Consider the following 25076-nt stretch of genomic DNA (forward strand, 5'->3'; position numbering starts at 1 on the left):
TGATATTTAGTGTAATTATACATGAATCCCATGTGGTTGGAAAAATTTCATCTAGCACCCTTGTGATTTGCTTTTATATAACAAATAAGTCCCTCCGTTAGTCATAATTCACCAAATTTGCTGATATTAATAAAAAATTGAATGAATATTGATACTTACCTTCGATTGACTAATTATTGAGTTAAACATCGGAGTGCTAACTTTTGTTTTGTAAAGCTAATCCTCCGATAATCTAAGAATTTTCCTTGAAAATTCTCCGATATTGTGGTGTGGCAAAAAATCTGATACGCGTTGCATGGGTTGAATTTACCTAAAGATTAATTAATTGGATTAGTTGATTTTTTGATTTAGAACTTTTAAATCAATTGAATTAATTCAAATTAAGCTTGATTTAATTTATAAATTGAATTTAAAAATTAAATAAGAGAGTGGCGCTAGGTCTTTTAAATGAATTAAAAGACTTAAACTGATGGACTTAAGATTAAATTAAATTTAATATAGGTTCATTAGACATGGTCTTGATCTATTAGAGCCCAGTCACTTTAGACCAAGCCTATAACCCAATTTGACCTTGTTTTGGCCAAACGAGAAGATGAGATCATGATTACCCTAATTCACGTCTCTATTTCATACTAGCAATTAGATTACTTTTAAGATTAAAGGCATTTTCGTCTTCTAACTTTAGCCATTTTCCATTTTAGTCCTTTAACTTACTAAGATTTCTAAAATGGTCCTTTATTTTTTTAAATTTGCTCGATTTCAAGACACTTGTTGCCGGATTTTATCAAAAGTTGCCAAAAAATATCTCCAAAATCTAACGTGGCATTTCAAATTAGGAAAAATGATTTCATTGGCTAATTTTATATGATGTGGCAATTACATGACTTAATAAAAAAAATAAAATGTGACATTGCATTATGACATAAATATTTGGAGAAATGATATTGCATAAATATATTCTATAATTTAGAAAAATAGTATTTATGTTATATATATAAACAATTATGTATCTATATATATAAAACATGGCGGCGACATCGACTGAGGCAGCAGTGATTTGCCCCGCCCAACCTTCAGGAGACGGCGTTACCGTCACACAGCACGAAGGGAGCTATGGCGCCCAATCTGTGTGACCCTGGCGAAAGCTTTGGCGACGACGATGCCTCTTTCTTCTTTGGGTGACGGTTGCCGTCGCGGTCGCCGCCACCATTGAGGTGGAAGTTGGTCATCGCCGTCACAATATATATATTTTAGAAAATCTGAAATATTAGAAAATTTATTTTCTATTCAAATACATAATTTTAGTTATGGAACCTTGTTGTGCATGTGGATTGATGGGGCACTTGAATCCTGACTGTAAGGTAGAAAACCTATTTATCACTCATAAAAATGCTAAACTTTATTTTTAATGACAAATCTAACTGCAATTCATGCAATTCAGTCAGAATTTCCTCTATTTGTCAATTTCGTTTTAATCATATGACCAAATTGCTAAAACTAATTTCAACAAGACCAAAACATCACCCTCCATAATTACAGGACCAAAATTCCAATTTGCCCTACATATTTAGTATATGATAAAATACTAGCAACTATAAATATTAATAGTCAACTCATAATTTATGCTTTATGCGAAAATTATAATCAAGGAAAAAATCCAAGTAACTCCATCGTAATATCGCAAAAAAGCAAATTACCTCCTTATAAAAAAATAAATACTGATTTACTTCCCTATATTTTTTAAAATACAATAATTTTACTTCATTTTAAAAAGTATAGGGGGGTAAATTACTATAATTTTTCATAGAAAGATAATGTGCTCATTTTCAATATCATAGGGATAAATTACTATTCACCCTTATAATAAGTATCAAAAAACTCAAAGATCCAAACCACTCACACTTTTATAGATAGATAGATTGTTTGATAGATGAACTCCAAGGATGGAACCATATACATACTATCTAAATACATAAACACAACTTTGCCTCAAACCCTCTGTTTTGGAGATATTGTAACACACTGTCTGCCCCAACCTTACCAATCTTTGTACTTGCATGTGATTCTTCATTTTACCTCAGCTCCAAATTTAACAACCGCTGGACGAACACAACTCTACATTCAGCTTATGATTGGTTCCGGTACTTCAAATTTTGGCGGGAACACCAACTTCTCTGGTGCCGACAGCCGGTCCACGTAGTGAAGAGCATATATAACTTAAAAGTCTCTATAAATCAGAACGGACGAAATCTCGTATCACACTTCTCTGGTGCCGACAGCCGGTCCACGTAGTGAAGAGCATATATAACTTAAAAGTCTCTAAAAATCAGAACGGACGATATCTCGTATCACACTTCTCTAGTGCCGACAACCGGTCCATGTAGTGAAGAGCATATATAACTTAAAAGTCTCTAAAAATCAAAACGGACAATATCTCGTATCACAAGCACCAGTTCACATCGCGCATTGCATACCTCCCATTTCCATCCTTCCCTTGGATTTTTAAGACTACAGAAACTATGAAAAGAGAGCTCAAAAGGAGCAAAAACCCTTTGTAAAAATTATGCGTTTTAATTATTTTTTCATTTTATGACATAATTTCCCTAAAGAAGAAGCACACTGGTTGATTACAGCTCGAATTGCAGCATAACCAATCTTCATTAGAGATAGGTAACGTGACGGTCTAGTATGGCATGGACGCCTGAATCCTGTCTCTCCTTTTCCGGAGGAATTTCTGCAGAGATTTCTTCAAAGAGAGGCCTCTGCTGCCGTGGAATTGGAGCTGCTGCCGAGATGGTGATCTATTCCGTTCCAACTCGTTACGTCTCTCGTCCGTCACTCTTTTAGCAAGCCACAGGATAGCTATTGCCTGCACATACATATATGGAACGATTTGCTTCTTTTTTCGGGGTTTAGGTGTCAAAAATATTCAAATGGTTTCGGCTCTGCCGGTCATCACCAGCACAGGCCAAGACATGTTTCAAGCCGGGTGCCCAGATCATAGCGATACTCATAAATCACTCGTCAACGCAACTTTTGTATCCATAAAAATAAATAAATAAAACCCGCAACTATTTAATTGAAAATGACGTGGCTAAGAGTTGGCATTGTCACATCAACATACAACTAGCACTGCAAGAGACATAATATGTCTAATTAATTATCATGGTTAATAATAATTAATCATAACAAGTAGTTATTGACTATCGCTATGCAACGGTTTGTTGGCCATAGTTTTTGCCAGGGTAGTTAAAATATTTGTTATGGCTATAAGTCATGACAAATGTATTTACCATGACTCTTAGCTGCAGAAAATAATGTTTTTACATCGATTTTATTTAATCATAATTAATAATATTATTTACTATAATTTTTTGCCATAATTATTAATATCGCACTAAGATGTATATTTTATTTTTTTTTTTGTGATGGGAGTAATTTATTGTGATTGACAAAATGATTGAGACTAGCATGGGCTTCCTACCACCATATTAGATAGGCACTTCCCCGAGACATCTATATTATTATAAAAAAAATATATATAATATATATATATATATATATATATATCATACTAATTTTTAATACTTAAATTTATTTTTTATTAAAAAAATTTAGTCAAATTAATAATTTCAATCACTATGTTTGTTTTTATTTTTAAATTATTTTCGAGATAAGTCAAAACATACCCAATGTTTGCCATATGCCTTATTTAGGTATTTTTAAATGTTTTAGCATAAATACACACATATACATAAATAAATATAAAAAGGACATGATTTGACAATAAATAGTAATTTTTTTGTTTTCCAAAACACAATATTAAACATATAATACTTATTTTAAATTATCTCTAAAAATAAATCCAGACATATATACTATCTCTAACACACACTTATTTATCTTTGTTTTTCTCTCGCTATCTCTACAAAACATTCAGAAAACGAATCCAAACATTATGAATATTTTTTAATAATCTCACAATTATATATATTTTTTTCTCTTAACTACCAACTACTCCACATTTCTCTCTCACATTACTTCTCTAAATTTATTTTTTTTCAAAAATCTTTTTTTTTTATCACTTCATACAAAAGTTCTTTTTATATGATCGCAAAAATTCAAAATGACTAAACATTATTTATTAATTTTTTTGTTATAAAAACTAATAATATGAAAATAATTATAATAAAAAATAAAAAAATTTAAAAGAGAATATTAGAATAAGAGAAGGAGAAAAAACTATTAATTAAAAATAAATATACTTCAGTATCCATTCAACCAAAAATAGCATGTGTAACAGTGTTCCAATTAACACAAAATCTGGAACGATGTTCGTAATGGTCCGACTGTTCTAAAAATAAAGGATAAAATATAAGATAATTATGATCTCAGCAACCTGATTCCATTCCTCAAGAGTTCTAAAAACTGTTCCAATTAGAAACAATTTTTAGAACGACCATTTTATCGCGTCAAATCCCACTTTTTGTTTTGTAATAAAATGGGGGTCCGTACCTAAGATTTTACGCTAGACACTTTGTCCAATCAAACACAGAATAATAAATTAAAGAACTAATTATCAATAATCATTCAATTTTATATCTGATCAACAGTTCCATCATATTTAATCCCATCGACCTAGGCAAACATGCCTTTGAGAAAAAATATCTACAAAACCTACTTCTATACACCTACATCTCCGCAGGTGTTTTCATCCGATATCAAAGATGAAACTAATTACATCCGAAGAGGGAGCAAAAGAGTTAAATCTCTTCCGACAGGTATGACTCTGAGGATCCAAACCCTTAGACAAGAATTTGTCTGAAAATCCGACTCCCTTACCAATGGACCAAAAACTTATAGATTAGAATCCAATTTATACTCTAATTTCGTGCGCAGTTTTCTTGTATCAACCTCTATATTACAAATAAATGAAAAGAAAAAAATGGCAAGACAAAGTATATTTACATACCTGAAGTTCAGTCACGTCACTAGAGAAGATGTAATGGATCTGGTTCCGATTTTGGTTCATGCATCTCCTACAATTAAAAATTATTATTATTATTATTACTTACATCTCATAAAGTATATTAATTTATTTATTTATAATAATTTCATCAATAATTTACCTTTAAAATAATATCTAATATGTTTAATTTAAAAATATTTTATATGTTTTTTTTTAAATAAGTTTAATCAAACACTTTAGTATGCTCAATCTTTTAGGCCTAAAAGCTAAACCCTTTACCTTGATGCTACGTATAACTAATTTTTGTGGTCTTTATTGATCGGATAGTAAGCATGTGAACCTCAACAACTTCAAAAAAGAAGGAAGGCTAATTGAAACAATTAATACTATTTCATCAAAATTTAATTGGGAAATATTAGATAGAAAAAAAATGCAAGTAAACCCCTTGTGATATAGCAGATGAGCAAATTACCCCCTTAGAAAAAAAATAAATAGCGATTTATTTCTCTGTATTTTTTAAATTACAATAATTTACCCCCCTAGATTTTTAAAATGAAGCAATTTACCTCTTTATACAGAGAGGTAAATTGTTTCATTTTAAAAATATAGGAAAATAAATTGCTATATTTTTTTTATAGGGGAATAATGTGCTTATTTTCAATATCACAGTTGGATAAATTACTATCCATCCATATTAGATATATAACACTACACTTTGATTATAAAAAATGATGCATAAAGTGCAACATATGCTAGAAGAAATATAAAAGTTTGGCATAATTAAATATCATGATTAAAAGTGAAATCTTGATTATTGCTTTTGCAAGCGAGATCAAAACATTAACAATAGCTAAAGCCATGAAAATTTTGTTTCACTGTGATATATTGTACTGGTTTTGGCATAATTCTTTAGCAGTAGTTGTTTTCAATAATTCTTTATTTTTGGGTCGCGATACCTTCCTCAAAAAATATTAACAAACAGAATGACTATTTGAGAAGGGGTCGCGATACCTTCCTAAACTATCTAAGGATGTATTTGGATTTGAAAAAAGGATTTCAAATGACTCATTTTGAAAGGAATTTGAAATCCACCACTATTCATCAAAACCTAATTCAGAATTAAAATGAAAGGATTTGAACTCCTTTGTATTCATATTTATATTTTTAAAGGTTCAAGAACCGTAATACAGCTTTTTTCTTTCCATACAGAAAAAATCTGTCTATTTATACTTTTACAAGGGAATAAAATACTGTTAATCTTAAAATCCAGACCGATAAAATTATTAAAAATAATACAGTATAACCCGAACAAAAAAAAAAGAATTAAATGATCCAAGCTAATTATATACCTCAATTTACAGCAAAAACTCAAGGATGAGGAAGGAGGATTGTGAAGGTTGAGGTTGCAGCTTCTCCTCATTCCTCTCTTCCCTATCTCTTCACTTCACAATTTCCCTCATGTATTTTAGTGTCTTTCAACAGCACTCACTCTGATGGAAACAAATGTATGTGAAGGGTCTTGCTCTTATAGGTCTACAATTTGAGTGTACGGAGAGTGAGAGCTGCATGGGCTAAAACAAAAAATCTCATATAGACTGAGACATGTGGAACATGTTCCTTAATTTATATTTCTCCATGTGATGAAAATAAAACACAAAGCTGCATTGGTCCCACTATAATTAACTCCTGGGGGTCAGATTTTGAGTAATGTTGTCTTTTTTTTTCGATTTTGATCTCATTATTTTTTAGCTTTCCACACTGTATTGCGTAAGTTAAAAAAATTTAATTACAACTTCAGTATCAAATTTTGATTTCGTTAAATTTCTTATGTAAACAATCATAATTTTCCTCAAGATTAATTTTAATGGAGGTCGGCACGTGCTGTTTTTCCGTAAAAAATATAATGGAATTAAGGTTTGCGATTGAAATTATATATGTCTCGGAGCTATGAGATGTATTATGCTACGTTAAAAAATAACGTTATCATAATTACCAAAAGGCTAATTTGCGGGAATTTTTTCCCATCTTAAAGTCAAGTTTTATCTATCTCTGAAATAATTATTTGATTGGTGAAATTGTACCGAGTAAACCATTTATAGATCATATCTTTTTTAGGGTTACGTACACTTTTTCCTCTTCAACTATGCTTAAGATTACATTGCGAAACTAAGAAATATAATACTTTCTCCCTGCAACTAAATATTTGACAATTTTGCCCTTATATTATAATAATTTAAGGATTTCTCTTTTTTTTTAAAAAAAATTATTTTGCATTTTAAGTTTAAGTAAAAAAGTTACTTGGAAAAAGTAAATTTTAATTACAATAAACTAAAATAGAATTATCAAGTTAAATATTTCAAATTTTATTACACTTTACATACTCAAAAGTAAAATAATAAATGTGTATAACAAATACAAAAAAGACTTTCAAGTAAAGTAAAGTAATAAGTTAATATATATATATATATATATATAAAAGATAAACAACAAATATAATATTCTAATAACTCTTATATACTTTTGAAAAGAAATAGACAATGTAATATGCTTAACTAAAAGTTAAAACACTTTTAGCAAAAAAATAAATAAATATTTTATTTCAAAATTTTCAAATAAAATGTATTTAAAAAATAGATATGTAATTATTCATTCTTATCTAAAAAATTAAATAGTTAATAATTTAATTTTATTGTCAAATTACATGAAAACTTTATTGCGTATTTATTATACGCTCTCATTACTTAAACTTTGAGTATGTAAAATGTAATAAACTTTGAATTTTTTTCAGCTTGCTAATTATATTTTAATTTATTGTAATTAAAATATATTTTTTCCAATTAAAAGAAATTAAATTTTAAAAAAAATCTTTGAACTACAAATATGTATATATAATATAAGGGTAATATTGTTCAAATATTTAGTTGCAGGTTGTCAGTATTACAAGAATAACACGCTACCTTAATGATAATTCAGCGGAGCAAAATATATTTTGACCCCATTTTTTTTTATTTATAATGGGGTTAGTTTAGTCAATAAAATTAAATAAAGATTTTCAAAATTAATGAAACACAGAAAGTAGCATTTTAATCTTACTCAGTCTTATTTCTAAAATTCCAAGAATTCTTATTGGCCTTATTCTTTGTGTTTACAGACAAAACCATAAATGACAATATTAGTGACAAAATATTAAAAAACTAAGTATAAAATTATCACTAGAAATATATGTTATTTTAATAATATAACAAAATAATTAATTCTGAAAAAAATTATATACTCAATTGTTAGTATATACAAATAATAATCATCAGGTGAATAGCAATTTACCTCCTATGGTATTGAAAATGAGCACATTATCCCCTTATAAAAAAATATAGCAATTTATCTCCATATACTTTTTAAAATGAAGGTAAATTGCTTCATTTAAAAATCATAGGGGGGTAAATTGTTGTGTATTAAAAAATACAGAGAGATAAATCGCTATTTGTTTTTTCATAAGGGAGTGATTTGCTCATTTGTGATCACAAGAAAGTTGCTTTCATTTTTTCCTGATAAAAATACATTCATAGCGTTCGTATTTGATGAAATGCATTGTCACTATGCACGTGCTGCAAATTATTATAGTGATAATTTTATGCAAAATATTAATTATTAGTTAAAATGCTTTTTAGGAAAAATATTATCATTATTATAAAAATTATTATTTTAATTCTCTAATATTAGCCTTTTTTAACATTTATAAATTCATATTTATTGTTATTTTAATTTAATTTAATTTTTATTTTGAGATTTATTTACTAGGCAGTGTTTGGATTCCACTTTAGGATGTGGTTTCCAAATAAGGGAAAGTTGTTACTTAGAAGTTGGTTAGGCCCTTTTCCTTGTGAAAGCAACCAAACAAAGCAGACAAGATGCTGATGCCCTCACGTGATTGTGATCTACAGCAACTCAAGATATTTTGTTGGGTTGCCTTCTCCTTTTTCTCTTGCCCACAAAAAATAAACTCATGTCAATATATATGCAGATGACATACTATAGAAAAAAAAATAATAAAAATTAAATAATAATTTTAATATCGTCATTAATTATATATATACGTTGTATTTAAATTAAAAAATTAAAAATAAAGATCAACAATAAAAAAATTAAATAATAATTCTTTAAATATATTTGGATAATTCTAAATTTAAATAATTTTAAATACTTTAATTTTTATTTTGAATTATGTTTTGATAAATATGAATGAATTACATATTTCTTTCAAATTAAATTATTTAAAATTATTTTTTTAAATTCTTTCGTCAAAATCAAGTCATTTGAGATAATTAAGGGTTGGTTTAGTTCAAATAAAATGAAAAAGGAAGCGAAGGGGGAAGGGAAAGTGAATGGGGAAAGGGAAGGGAAGAATAATACTTCCACTTGTTTGGTACGAACAAAATAGATTAAGAAAAAAAGATAATTTTTGTAATTTTACTGAATAATTCTTCTCTTCATTGTGTTTAAGAAACTAAACAAATTAATATTATATTAATATAACTTTAGTATATAAAAAACTTAAAAATCTTATTAATAAAAATATTTATCAACCAAGAATATCATTAACAAAAATATTCATCGTTCACTTCAATATAGTAAATTTTCAGCGATTTTGTTATGTTCTGTCTTGCGATTATGTACGGTATTACCAGTAGGAAGGAAAAAAGAATTGGAGAAAAATTATATATACGTGTGTATAATAGAGTAAATAAAAATAAAAATAAAATATATATTTTTTTATCGTTTTGGTCTCATACTTTTTATTTTTTCGATCAATTTTATACGGAAGTAAAATTTGAATCCGGGAATAGTGTCGTTTGGATAGTGTCGATTTTATCCTTATTTACCAGTTATAAGAACCCTAATATTCCATTAATATTTAATTTTATTGTTTCTCCAGCTTACCATACCTCATTTTCTGGAGTATTGGAATTAGAGAAAAAATAAAATTAAGTGCTAATCGAATATTTTGAGCTCTTCTAATTTCATAAATGAGGACAAAATAGATCATTCACAAGCCAAAACATGAAATCAATCACATAGTGTGCGACTAAAGAACATCCAAGGGACCTGGGGACGCTTTTCTTAATAGGGTTTAATGCAATTTATCCTCTTGTGCTATTATAAATGAGCAGACTATATTCTTATGAGAAAAAATAACAATTTATCCCTCTATTAATTTAAATAAAATAATTTACTACCCGTGTCTAGGGAGGTGAATTGCTTCATTATAAAGTCACGGGACGTTGAGTTGGCTGCAAGGAAATGGAGAGGAAAACATATCATTAACTTAGCTTATAGTGCACTCCTAGCTGCTTGAATTTACCATATTTGGAGGGAACGAAATTTGAGACGCTTTGAGAGCGACTACCGAATATCATAGCCACCATTATTGTGGAAGATATTAGACAGAGGATTATGAGTATTAATTTATCTTGTTCTGTTAGTTTATGTGCGTTATATAGATTATGGCGTATCCCTTGGCCTGTTGTGGGAGAAACCACCAGTTAAGCACTGTTGTACTGTACGATCATGTTTTATAAATAAAACTTACATTTACCCAAAAAAAAAAAAAATTCTACATATTAAAAAGTACATAAGTCTAAATCTTAATACCCCTACTTATACTCAAAAATAATTTTAATACCCATATTCTACCTGATGGGTTGAAGACCCTACTCTATTTAGACCTATAAAATTAAATGGGTGAATATGGGTAGGATCTAATACCCTAAAATATCCATGGGTATGGGTAATGACTGACATCCTCAAATACCTATGGGTATTGATATAAACTAATGTCCAAATTAAATATTCATTTATTCATTTGTTTAAAATTATTGAATTAGTAAACTTTTAGTAAATCAATCAACTATTCTTATTTAATATTTAAAAAATTAAATAGTGTATAGTCGTTTCATTACATATTTTATTAATATTGATTACATATTAAATTTTTTTCCAAATATGCTAGATTTTTATATTGATCCCGTAACTACTCAAGAATTGATTTTATGATCAAACTAACCAAAACTTAACTTGACACTTTAGAAAATAAAAAAATAAGGACGAAAATTAATTTAGTTAAATTAGAGTAATATATAGAAATACAAAATTTGTTTGAACTCAGAGAATGAAAAATTTATCAAATCAAAATTGAATGCAAATGTAAATTCAAATGATACATTATAATTAATTTTATTTATTTTTTCCAACTCTTACGTTTTTGTTCTTATTTTGAACTTGTCTAAACCTCATAATCAATTAATATCGTTTGTTCATTATTTCAATAAGTTTAAGATCTTTTTAAATTTTACTAGTATCAATCCGTTTGGACCAAATCAAGTCCGTTATTTTAAATTTCAGTGACAATTAATTTGCACCTGTAGAAATTCAAGTAATTAGTTTTAATTTAACGACCGATGGGCCATGAAAATCCACTAATAAGTTGACTAGAATGTAAATTTAAAATTTGAGAATTTTTTTTAAATATATTGTAAAAGGAAAAAATGGGTCTCAAATGAGTAAGACCCAAACTCTGATTATATCTTTTAGGTATAATTTTAATAAGACCCTATGGGTATTTTATAGGGTAGGATATGAAAAAATTGCAATATAATTTATTGACTTTGTAAAGGATCGTGTGGTACAGCCAGGGAACGCACGAGCAGAAGCGGTAGCGGTAGCGTAAAATGCATACAATAATAAAATTAAAGCATAAAACAACGGATCCAAGGGGTGTACCTTTGGAGTTCCTGTACGTTCAATGTAGAATTAACAAGAAATAATAACATAAAGGGTTGAGGTAAAAAGATAAAGAAACCGAAAAAGAAACTAAGGAATGAAATTTTACCTTTGTCGGAATCCACCTACTCTAAACAATCACGTGAGGCTCCAACTCAGGAATCCTCTAATTCTTCCACACCACACCGGTACTAGAATTCCAATGCTTTCTTTGCCAGAAGAAAAAAAGAGAAAAAAACTCCAAAAGTTGGAGAGATAGGCGGCCGAGAGAGAGAGACTAGGGAAGGGGAACTATTTTTTGTGTTGTATTATTGTGTAATAATATTATTCCCACTAATATATATACCTTGTATAGATGTACATAAATGTGTGTAGGTACATTTATCCATCTATGAGGTAAGTCTTCTTAATTTTAAATAAAAAAGATGACTAAAATTGCACTTTCCAAAACTGCAATTTGCTAGCTAATAATTTTCTCCCATAGAATTTTGTAATGTGCTCAATTGAGGTTGATAACTCTGCAATTATAATGATTTTATAGCAATTCAATCTTCCTTTTTAATCCAAAATATTCCTAATTATGTGATTTTATTGCATATTCAGCAAAAAGGAAGATTACAAGGAAATTTCTGCAGAATTGACAAAGCGCGCCCACGCTTAATGGAGTAGTCAACTCGGGATAAAGATAAGCACGAGCGATTTCCCCAAGAGATAAAGGAATCAAGTGTTTAGATTTAGAAAGGATTCTTTAAAGCTTATCTTTTGTAATCTATTTACCTTTTTAGAGTTTATCACGTATTTATCCCCCCACTACGTCTAGATTCGTAGGGGACTTTTATTATAAATAGGGGGGATCTCTTCATTAGAAATCATTCAGTTTTTATCTTAGAATTCTATAGAATTCTCTGTTCATCTCTTCTATTTTATTTTATTTTACTACCGGAATTAATGGAATTCCACTTTCTAGTGTGTTCTTCCATTAATATGTCCGGCTAAATTCCTTATTTTCTGGTTAAGGTATGGTGATTGCTTGATTTCCATTATGTTGTGAGATCTAATCTGCGTTCTACACTTGTCAAACAAATATTCATGTTATTCTCTGTGCTTTAATTACAAACGTCTGATTTATGAATAATTCGGTCGGTTGTTCATTATCAAGAAGGTTTGCTTAGCTAATTGAACTTTATAAATCCGTGTAATTGTTTATTTAGTTCAATACTTAGTGGCAACGTAGCATGATTAGTTATGTCACAGTATTTAATTATGTTATGGGGAATGCATGATCTAGTTTAAACGAATTGTCCTCGTAGGAGTTTGTTGATTAGAATCAGGCGTTTCTAATTCTTAATGCTGTTAATAGATTAAATCTTGTGGACGTTCCCAAGGTTGTCTGTTAATTAGAGATCTAGTCAACGATCGTACCTTGGCTAACGAAAAAGTAAGAAAAGGTGAGGTTGTTAGGTCGTACCAACGACCATAACTGGTTTATTTGTCCATACATGTGTTATTCTTGCATCAATGATCAACTCACAAGAATCAAGCTTGATCCCAGCCTTAACCGGAAAATCTCTCTCTCATACTTTTACCAGATATTTTTAATTATTTAATTTTCGATCACCTCTTTTTTATCAACAACCTTCCCCATTATTTTCTATTTTTCCAAAAGAAATTAACTTAAAACCAATCCCTGTGGACCGACCCTACTCCCACTTTCACAAGTGTAGTAGGAATTATTTTTGGTGACTTCGACACTCATCAAATTTTGGCGCCGTTGCCGGGGATTGGTGTTTTTAAGTATATTTCTTTATTTTCAGTCACTTGATTTTTATCATCATTGATGCCAAGGTCTTCTCATACAGGTAAATTGGTATACGACCCTAAAATCGAAAAGACCGCACGAAGACTTCGTCGGGAAACTAAGCAACAATCGGAAGGAGCATCCGCTCCATACGAAGACGAAGAAGACATAACTTTGGAGTTTGAGGAATCCCTAAGCAAATCCGAAGAAGAGACAATGGCTTTGATCCCTGAAAGATCGATCAATGACATGACGTCGCCCGATCTAAACCAGCAACCACTGTGCATTGAATACCCCGATTTAGAGGTAGATTTTGAACTGAAATCTGGATTAATTCATTTACTTCCTACCTTCCGTGGTCTCGCAGGTGAAGATCCACATAAGCATCTGAAGGAATTCCATGTGGTGTGTTTCGCAATGCGACCACAAGGCATAAGCGAGGAACAAGTCAAATTGAGAGCATTCCCCTTCTCTCTCGCCGATCAAGCGAAAGATTGGTTGTATCTCCTACCTTCAGGATCCATTACAAGATGGAACGATCTCAAAAAGCAGTTTCTTGAGAAATACTTCCCTGCCTCAAGAGCCACAACAATCCGGAAGGAGATCAGCGGAATTCGAAAATTCGCGGGAGAAAGTCTTTTCGAATATTGGAAAAGATTTAATCGACTAGTGGAGAGTTTCCCCCATCATCAAATCCCGAACCACCTGTTGATCCAGTATTTCTATGAAGGTCTATCAAATATGGATAGAAAACTGATAGATGCGGCAAGTGGCGGAGCATTGTTCGACAAAACCCCAACCGAGGCGTGTAAACTAATCTCGACTATGGCGTCCAACACGCAACAATTTAGGGTTAGACACGATGATCCACCTAGGAAGAGCAACGAGGTATGTAATCTTGAAGAACGTTTAAATCAACTAACAACTGTTATTGAAAAAGTTGTTGCAGATACTTACCAACAAGTCAAAGCGTGTGGTATTTGCACCTTAATGGGGCATGCAACCGACATGTGCCCAACTCTTCAAGAATCAACTACCGAACATGCCGACGCCGTAGGAGGATTCGCCGGACAACAACAGAGAAGATATGATCCTTTCTCCAAAACATACAACCCCGGATGGAGGGACCACCCGAATCTGAGTTACGGTAACCAACACTTTCAAAAACCTCAATACCGACCACCTCCACAACCTAACCCCAAGCCCAACACATCCCTCGAAGACATGATGAAAGCGCTAGTGACCAACACACAACAATTCCAACAACAGACCCAGGCGAACTTCCAACAATTCCAACAACAGACACAACAATTCCAACAACAGACCCAGCAGCTCCAACAACAGACCCAGACGAGCATTCAAAATCTAGAATCTCAAATCAGTCAATTGGCGTCATCTGTTGGTAAGCTCGAGTCCAAGGTAAGCTACCTTCTCAATCTATTATTAACCCTAGACAAAACACTAGTGCTATTACGCTTCGTAGTGGAAAAGAACTGCAGGAACATGTGAACGAAGAAGACACAAAACGTGGGCACGGTGCGAAAAGAAAGCCGGAAAAAGAAATTGAGGTCCAACAAGAACAAACCGAACACGAAGTGGATCATCCGAAGCCTTTGGTAACTAGACCACCCTTCCCAGAGAGATTCACCAAAGCGAAGAAGGAAGAGGAAGAAAAAGAGATTTTTGAGACATTCTGCAAAGTAGAGGTAAACATCCCTTTACTCGATGCCATCAAGCAAATACCCCGATACGCGAAATTTCTCAAAGAATTGTGCACTAGCAAGGGAAAACTCAAGGGAAACGAACGAGTAAGTATGGGAGAGAACGTCTCTGCAATCCTCCAACGAAAATTACCCTCAAAATGTAAGGACCCAGGTACGTTCTCCATACCTTGTAAAATTGGCATGATTGGAATAAAGAAGGCCATGTGCGATCTTGGAGCATCTATAAATGTTATGCCTCTAACCATTTTTGAGTCCTTGAAAGTTGGCCCTTTGAAGGAAACAGGGGTAGTCATCCAACTCGCAGACCGTTCTGTAGTCTACCCGGAAGGAGTCTTGGAGGATGTTCTCGTACAGGTAAATGAATTAGTATTCCCTGCCGATTTCTACGTATTGGATATGAGGGAAGACAACTCCCCCAATTCCACATCAATCCTGCTAGGAAGACCATTCCTCAAGACGGCTAGAACAAAAATCGATGTGCACAGTGGAAGTCTCACTATGGAATTCGATGGTGAAATCATAAGATTCAACATCTATGAATCCATGAGGTATCCAACTAACTTACCTACCATGTGAAATATGCATTAGACGAAAGCCTCACGTTGGAGAAAGCAAAAATTTTGGAGAAAAAAATGATCATAGATCCAAACATCGGTGACACCGTTTCTGAACTCGACTCCCTTCGAATTTTTTTTACCTACAAAATTGCTTTCATCGAATTACCGCATTCTCACACTAAAATTGTTCCCTCTATATTGCAGGCACCCGCATTGGAATTAAAGGAGTTACCAAAACACCTTAAGTACGCATTCTTGGGGGAGAACAAAACACTATCGGTGATCATCTCAAGCAAGCTCACCGATCTTGAGGAGGAAAAACTTATCCGAGTGCTTTGCGAATTTCGAGAAGCCATTGGATGGACTATTGCCGACATTAAAGGTTTAAGCCCTTCGACTTGCATGCATAGAATACTCCTAGAGGAAGGCGCAAAACCTTCAAGGGAAGCACAACGCCGGTTGAACCCTTTGATGATGGAGGTAGTAAAGAAAGAGATTTTGAAACTTCTCGATGCAGGTATGATCTTTCCAATTTCTGACAGCGAATGGGTAAGTCCAACTCAAGTAGTACCTAAGAAAACAGGTATTACTGTAGTCGAAAATTCTGTTGGAAATTTAGTACCCACACGTGTTCAAAACGGGTGGCGAGTTTGTATTGACTATAGAAAGCTTAATGCCGCCACGAGAAAAGACCATTTTCCACTTCCATTTATAGATTAAATGTTAGAAAGATTAGCCGGTCAATCTCATTATTGTTGTCTTGATGGATATTCAGGTTTCCATCAAATTCCAGTAGCGCCAGAAGATCAAGAGAAAACAACATTCACATGCCCATTCGGAACCTTCGCCTATAGAAGAATGCCCTTTGGTCTTTGCAACGCACCCGCTACCTTCCAATGATGTATGGTTAGTATTTTTTCTGACTTTGTTGAACATTTTATTGAAGTTTTTATGGACGATTTTACTGTCTACGGAAACTCATTTGAAGATTGTTTGGAAAAATTGACTAAAGTACTTGAAAGGTGCATAGAAAAAAACCTCGTTCTAAATTATGAAAAATGCCATTTTATGGTCGATCAAGGTTTAATTCTAGGACATATCGTGTCTTCTAGGGGGATAGAAGTAGATAGGTCTAAAGTAGACGTCATAAAATCTTTACCTTACCCCGCTAGTGTGCGGGAGATTCGTTCTTTTCTTGGACATGCATGATTCTATCGACGGTTTATAAAGAACTTCTCGAAAATCGCCCAACCACTGTGTGCGCTGCTGTAGAAAGACGTCACTTTTACATTTGATGAAGAGTGCATGAAGGCCTTTGACAAGTTAAAGGATTCCCTAACGTCTGCACCGGTGATTCGTCCACCTGACTGGAATCATCCTTTTGAAATAATGTGTGACGCTAGTAATCACACCATTGGGGCTGTCCTAGGCCAAAAGATTGGAAAAGATCCCCATGTGATATACTACGCATCACGAATGTTGGATAGCGCTCAAAGCAATTACACAACAACGGAAAAAGAACTTTTGGCTATTGTTTTTGCTTTAGAAAAATTTCGCCACTATTTACTTGGAACTAAAGTTGTTGTGTATTCTGACCATGCAGCGTTGAGATACCTGTTGTCAAAGAAAGAGGCGAAACCACGATTGATAAGATGGATACTACTGTTACAAGAATTCAATCTAACAATCAAGGACAAGAAAGGGGCGGAGAACCTCGTAGCTGACCATCTTAGCCGATTGGTCACCGATGGGAATCCATCACCTCTAAACGATGAGTTCCCGGACGAACATCTCCACACCATTCAAGGAGTCACCCCATGGTACGCTGATATTGTTAATTTCTTAGTCACTAGTGTCTTACCATGAGATTTAACTAGAGCACGAAAAGATAAAATCAAAAGTGATGCCAAACATTATGTGTGGGATGAGCCTTACTTATGGAAATTTTGTTCGGATCAAATCATTTGAAGGTGCGTCCCTAAAACTGAAATCCCCTCTATTCTTGAGTTTTGCCATTCATATGCATGTGGAGGCCACTTTGGACAAAAAAGAACAGCACGAAAAGTACTAGAATGCGGCTTGTTTTGGCCAAATATGTTTAAAGATGCATATCTATTTTGTAAATCTTGTGAAAAATTGCCAAAAAGTAGGTAATCTTGGCCATCGTAATCAAATGCCCCTTTCCCCAGTACTTGTGTGCGAAGTATTTGATGTGTGGGGGATCGACTATATGGGCCCCTTCCCATCTTCTTTTGGCAAGACTTACATCATTTTAGGAGTAGATTATGTGTCTAAATGGGTAGAGGCAAAGGCCACTCGTGTCGATGATGCTAAAACTGTCGTGGAATTTGTCAAGGCTAACATTTTCTCTAGGTTTGGCATGCCAAGAGCAATTATAAGCGACCGAGGGACACACTTCTGCAACAAGGTAGTCGATGCATTGTTTAAGAAATACAACATCACGCATCTAATCTCGACCGCCTACCATCCCCAAACGAATGGCCAAGCGGAAGTCTCCAATCGAGAGATCAAGTCCATACTCGAGAAAACGGTGAATCCTAACCGGAAGGATTGGAGTACACGCTTGGATGATGCACTTTGGGCTTATCGTACGACATACAAAACACCCATAGGTATGTCCCCATATCGTTTGATTTATGGTAAATCTTGTCACCTCCCTGTCGAACTGGAGCATAGGGCGTATTGGACGATCAAGCAATTCAACTCGTCAATGGATGAAGCGGGAGGGCAAAGGAAGTTGCAAATACAAAAACTCGAAGAATTACGGAATGATGCTTATGAGAATTCAAAAATCTACAAGGAAAGAGCAAAAGCATTCCATGATCGCACCATATCTCGGAAAGAGTTCATTATCGGACAAAAAGTTCTCCTCTTTCATTCTAAGCTCAAGTTATTTCCGGGTAAGTTGCGTTCTCGTTGGATTGGACCTTTTATTATTACTAATATTTTCCCTCATGGTGCAATCGAAATCAAGAGCCCCAACACTCAAAAGGTATTCAAGGTGAATGGACATCGACTCAAGCCTTTCTACGAGGGATTTCAAACATCAACAATCGAAAAAATTCAACTTGTGGATCCCACGCTCACCTAAACGAACTTCTCTTCGTCTAGCCAAAGACGTTAAAGAAAAGCGCTGCATGGGAGGCAACCCATGAAATCCCTATCCTCTCCTTTCCTCTTTCGTTTAATTTTAGTTTTTGCAAATTTTATTCAATTCTGTTTGGATGGCTGAATTGGACAGATTTGGAGATCCCACTAAGCGTGCCCACGCTTAGTCGATCTTTCAACATTGTTTCACATCATCTCACAAAAACAGATTTGGAGATGTCACTAAGCGTGCCCACGCTTAGTCGCACTTCGTAGACTGTTTTTCACCTTCATTCCCCTTCTTTCTCTTTAATTACCCCACTTTATTTTTATTTTTTATTTATTTAAAAAAAAACATACAATCAGAAAATCGAATAATATGTCAATCGGAAAATAGGGAAGGAGATAATTGACCTCGATTTTTTCTTTCAGCAAATTCGTCGTTGTCGCCCTAATCGCCGCCGCCGCCGCTGTTCGCTCGACGTCAACACCGTGAATGACGAAAGCGATGATGAAGACGATGAGGATGAAGACAATGATGAGGATAGCGAGGCCAACAACGAAACAACGGCGCAAGAAGAGAACACCAGCACAACTCGACCACAACCGCCACCTCCGACTCCACAACAAACAACCTTGGACGACATAACTCGCAAAATCGCTCGCATAGAGACCAATTTGATGGGTTTATTTGAACACTTCGGGCTGACACTAAGGCAACCACCCACACCATGACCTCTTCGCCACATGCACTCAGGGACGCTCTCTTAAACTCTCTCCTTTTAATTTTTCCTTGAGTTGCATGTCATAGTCCACATTGAGGGCAATGTGGATTTTAAGTGTGGGGGTATTATTATTGAGCATGTTTACTGAAATAGGTGTTGTTGGTTGCATGTTGAAAATGGTTGTTGCTCTTGTTGATTGTTGAAATCGAAAAGATATTTTTGTGCTTGATCTTCTTGACTTTTGAAAATTGAGTTTTGTGGAAATTCCTTAGCCTTATGGAAAATTTTTGCTTGATTTTGAAAAATTTTGGCAGGATAAAACCCCTTTAATTTTGGATTAATCTTGGTTTGATGATGTTATGTGTAAGAAGAATACATGTTTTATGCTTGAGGATAATTTACTAGTTGAAAACTTGTCTTCACCAAAATGACTTGAGTTAAAATCTTTTGATATAGGATTAGTGGACTAAAACATACCTCGTGAGATTTTGAGCTTGATATGTTCATAAAAAAAAAAATCTTCATTCTTTCTTGAGAGAATAACACTTCTGAGATTTTGGATATGTTCATAAAAAAAAAAATCTTCATTCTTTCTTGAGAGAATAACACTTCTATGGCTTTGTCTTCCTAGAACTTGCCTTGAACCACATCGAGGCCACACAAATGTGCATTTATCTGGATATGATAAAGGCATTAGAAACCACTTTTAGCCTTCTGTAACCACCCAACACATTTTTAACATTAGAGAACCCCTTTGAGCCTCTTGACCTGAATAACCCGTCATATACAAACCTATCCCGTCGCTTGTTTAAAACCTTGGTTTTGATCCCTCTAAGAACTACTAGAGCATCAAGGGAAATGGGTTTAGGTTCAAAAGAACAAATTCTCAAAATAGGAGATTTTCAAAATCTTTTTGATTTACATGCTTAAAAGATGTATGTCAAAATGAGTGTGGGGGTTCCAAAATTGTGGCCCTCTTTACTTTGTGGAAGCCGACGTCGATTTGCTTGTTCTATGCCTATCGAAAAATTGGAGAGGAGAAAAAGAAAAAGAAAAAGAAAGAGAAAAAAAAAATGTATGAACTCTCCAAAAAGGAATAAGAAAGGCATAGTTCAAGGAATTGTCGAAAGATCTTGAAGGGAGATGAGTAAACTTCGAGAGCTTCGAATTATTGTTCACTCAAATTCTTTTGGTGCTCTAATTAGTTTCTTGGAATTTAACCTTATTATCCTTTTATCCTACCCCAAACCAAAGCCCCATTACAACCAAAATAAAAGACCTTTTGATCCATATATGTGCATATTTCAAAAGTGGTGGAGATGTGGTGTATAGGCAAGCCTATGGTGAAGCACTGTCGTAGTAAGTGTCGAGAAATACACTTGAGCCATATATACACTTGAGAGAATGGAAAGTGGAGAGAAAATAGTCCACTAGTTTTATGTGATTGGTTTTGATAATGGTCATCACGTGAAAACTTGTTTGATACATGTTGAATTATCTCCTTCATAAAGTATGTCATTTACCTTGCACATGATTACAAATTGCCTTGAGTAGTAAAAAATTTGGAGGGGATTTTTGAATGCATCTTGATTTTGCTTGAGGACAAGCAAATGGCTAAGTGTGGGGGTATTTGATAATTCTGCAATTATAATGATTTTATAGCAATTTAATCTTCCTTTTTAATCCAAAATATTCCTAATTAGGTGATTTTATTGCATATTCAACAAAAAGGAAGATTACAAGGAAATTTCTGCAGAATTGACAAAGCGCGCCCACGCTTAATGGAGTAGTCAACTCGGGATAAGGATAAGCACGAGCGATTTCCCCAAGAGATAAAGGAATCAAGTGTTTAGATTTAGAAAGGATTCTTTAAAGCTTATCTTTTGTAATCTATTTACCTTTTTAGAGTTTATCACGTATCTATCCCCCCACCACGTCTAGATTCGTAGGGGACTTTTATTATAAATAGGGGGGATCTCTTCATTAGAAATCATTCAGTTTTTATCTTAGAATTCTATAGAATTCTCTGTTCATCTCTTCTATTTTATTTTATTTTACTACCGGAATTAATGGAATTCCACTTTTTAGTGTGTTCTTCCATTAATATGTCCGGCTAAATTCCTTATTTTCTGGTTAAGGTATGGTGATTGCTTGATTTCCATTATGTTGTGAGATCTAATCTGCGTTCTACACTTGTCAAACAAATATTCATGTTATTCTCTGTGCTTTAATTACAAACGTCTGATTTATGAATGATTCGGCCGGTTGTTCATTATCAAGAAGGTTTGCTTAGCTAATTGAACTTTATAAATCCGTGTAATTGTTTATTTAGTTCAATACTTAGTGGCAACGTAGCATGATTAGTTATGTCACAGTATTTAATTATGTTATGGGGAATGCATGATCTAGTTTAAACGAATTGTCCTCGTAGGAGTTTGTTGATTAGAATCAGGCGTTTCTAATTCTTAATACTGTTAATAAATTAAATCTTGTGGACGTTCCCAAGGTTGTCTGTTAATTAGAGATCTAGTCAACGGTCGTACCTTGGCTAACGAAAAGGTAAGGAAAGGTGAGGTTGTTAGGTCGTACCAACGACAATAACTGGTTTATTTGTCCATACATGTGTTATTCTTGCATCAATGATCAACTCACAAGAATCAAGCTTGATCCCAGCCTTAATCGGAAAATCTCTCTCTCTCATACTTTTACCAGGTATTTTTAATTATTTAATTTTCGATCACCTCTTTTTTATCAACAACCTTCCCCATTATTTTCTATTTTTCCAAAAGAAATTAACTTAAAACAAATCTCTGTGGATCGACCCTACTCCCACTTTCACAAGTGTAGTAGGAATTATTTTTGGTGACTTCGACACTCATCAGAGGTGCGTTGGCCGATTTTTATGACTAAAAATACAAGGCCAAATGAATTTTTGTTTAATCCAATTTCAATAAAAAGTCCACCCAATTGAGTCTCATACGTATTCAATCCAATTAAATACATAAGTCCACATTGTTTTCATTAATTAATAAAGCCCAACTTATTAAATAACAAGGACAAGCCCAATATAAATTAATCTCATTAATTTATCCTTGGACCTTCCATTCAATGGATCTCTAATTTGTAAGTAGTCCGATCATTTGCGAAATTAATTCCAAATTAATTCCTTGTTCTTTCTCGATGATTTGTGTGTGACTCTTAAGGTTCACCTTTCAGCTAGACTTGAGCTAGTGTCCAACACTATTATTAATTAAATTTAATTTCATCAAGAAAGTCTATCACCATAGGTGGCCGTATAGCAACGGTCTATGGCATTAGAGACTAAGTGAATGTCCGTGTGAACATTTTGACTCTTGAGTCCATATAGATAATGGTCCTTCCATCTACCATCTCCCGACCTTGGTGACATGAAATTTGGTGTCGATTTCCATCTTGAAATAAGCATATATGCTTTAATACTTTGAACCACGTTACGCTTAATTGATCGATATAGGAACTTCTTTTCCTACTCGATCAACCACTATGTCCACAGGACGTGAGTGCGTCTCCAAGTTCCTAGGAGATACCTCTATCAAATACTGATAGGGGACGAATCCTCTTCTTGGAATTCACTATCCTCACTACATACTCCAACTGCACTGGATGAGGCTTATGATGATTATGACTGCGACACAATCACCTCTCGCACACATCCAATATATAGTCATCGTATGCACGTGACTGCCGTGATTCCTCAAGTTTGAGGACTACTCCTGTACTATCAGAGCTAGGAATTCAAGTCATACCAAAGGCTTCCATATGGCGATCCCCGTGAGTCAGTTCAGTTGATTCGACACCTAGTGAATCAACCCACTAAGATCGCATAGACCTTCTACGTTGTCACTAATGAAACACGATACTCATCAATTGAATGTGACTCTTAATGCAAGTTTCTGTAGGACTCTCGATGCCCAATATCGAGGTCCTCGACTTGGAATGTTTCATACCCAACCTTTTGGCAGTTGGTTTCATGACCGCCATCCAGTGCACGGCCCAACTGCACGGTTGCCAATTGGTTTATGGGCTTGTTGTGTTGTTCAAGCAAATGCAAACATCCAAAATGAGCACAACAAAATAAATGCTAAATAAGTGAACACTCATTTTATTCACTTAAATTAATATTACATAATATCGATTAATTGTCAGAACAGAATACATTCAGCTGAATCTAATTGATTTTTTAGTGATCTATCCTAACAATTTGGATTCGAATAGAACGTACGTATCTGCCCATTAACAGCTCTACCGCTAATATTACTTTTTATTATAGTGACATATTTATATCCATACTTATAAAATTTTTTAAGCTATATTTATGCGTGTCTGATGTGTCCTTCAGTTCCTTCTATAGCACTTAGTCTGCCAACAAACTTATATTCTATTGTATTTTTGTTCACAATTTGTGAAGTTTTCAAATTGATAAAATAAATTCCTATATGATAAAAATTGTCACATTTTCGTACATACAAAACTAAAATTATAATTTTTAAATTTCTTTTTTTTGCCAAATACTATGTCATTTTACGTGAATACTGGCATTAAGGAAAAACATTAGGAATTAGTTTTATTATCAGTTCATTTAATACATTTATATAAAAAAAATTAAAATTTTAAGAAAAATCATTTTTTATGAATTAATTTTAGTAAAGTTATTTATTGTTTTGATAAATAATTCATTTTATAGAATTGCATATGAATAAAAATTCAATACCCCCTTTTTTTATTGTCAGAGAGTTTATTTCTTAAAATTAAAGACCAAAATTAACTTTAGTACCAATTCTGTATATATAAAATTATTTAGTAAAATTTTTGTAAGACTACAAATTAGAAGCATAGCTTCTATGTGTATCCAAAGGTAGGTTGAGGTTGTAGGGTGTAAAAATAGCCCCTTTTGGTATTTCTTTCACAAAGTTTGGCCTAATCAACTATTACAACAATGGAGTACACAACTCCTTAAAAATATTGCAGTACAATATATAAATGAATATATAGAATAATAAAAAAAATAAAGAATTACAAAGATAGCAAAATATGGATTAAGGCTCAGAGAGCCAGATCTAATAAAGAGCACACGGTCACTAGCCACCGTATCCAACCAAACCAATCCACGGTTGCACCAAACAAAAAGGCAACCACCACTTTTCCGATCACTAAGACCACCATAAGATTCCGGTCACCAAGACCCACCACAAAGGTTCCTTTGTTCACTGATAACTCTTATCAGTAAGGTATGAGGAAGAAGAAGAAGAACACAGTCAACCAATTAGTTTGCCCGAAGGCCAAAACCCCCTTTTAAAAGGGTTGGAACATTTGTGGGGGTGTGGAAGAAGAGGGGTCGGAAGTGAGTTTCAAAGCCACCGGAAAATATGGCTGGGGAAT

At 33.5% G+C, this 25076-nt stretch overlaps 2 protein-coding genes and 1 pseudogene across 2 annotated transcripts; 2 read left to right on the plus strand and 1 right to left on the minus strand.

The window, feature by feature from the left end:
* On the minus strand, positions 1880–6481 carry LOC105172280 (protein TIFY 5A-like). Its single transcript, XM_011093661.2, has 3 exons — positions 6319–6481; positions 4973–5039; positions 1880–2869 (listed from the first exon to the last, which is right to left on the minus strand). Exons 1-3 carry the CDS (start codon positions 6387–6389, stop codon positions 2684–2686), a joined length of 324 nt encoding a protein of 107 aa, XP_011091963.1. The 5' UTR covers positions 6390–6481; the 3' UTR covers positions 1880–2683.
* Positions 13584–15844, plus strand: LOC110011276. The gene is given in 3 exon segments (XM_020697406.1): positions 13584–14783; positions 14814–14961; positions 14964–15844. Coding segments are annotated over 3 exon segments (2229 nt in total).
* On the plus strand, positions 15901–19668 carry LOC105172314 (annotated as a pseudogene).

This window comes from Sesamum indicum, linkage group LG10, assembly GCF_000512975.1.
Source record: "Sesamum indicum cultivar Zhongzhi No. 13 linkage group LG10, S_indicum_v1.0, whole genome shotgun sequence".
Classification (NCBI taxonomy): Eukaryota; Viridiplantae; Streptophyta; class Magnoliopsida; order Lamiales; family Pedaliaceae; genus Sesamum; species Sesamum indicum.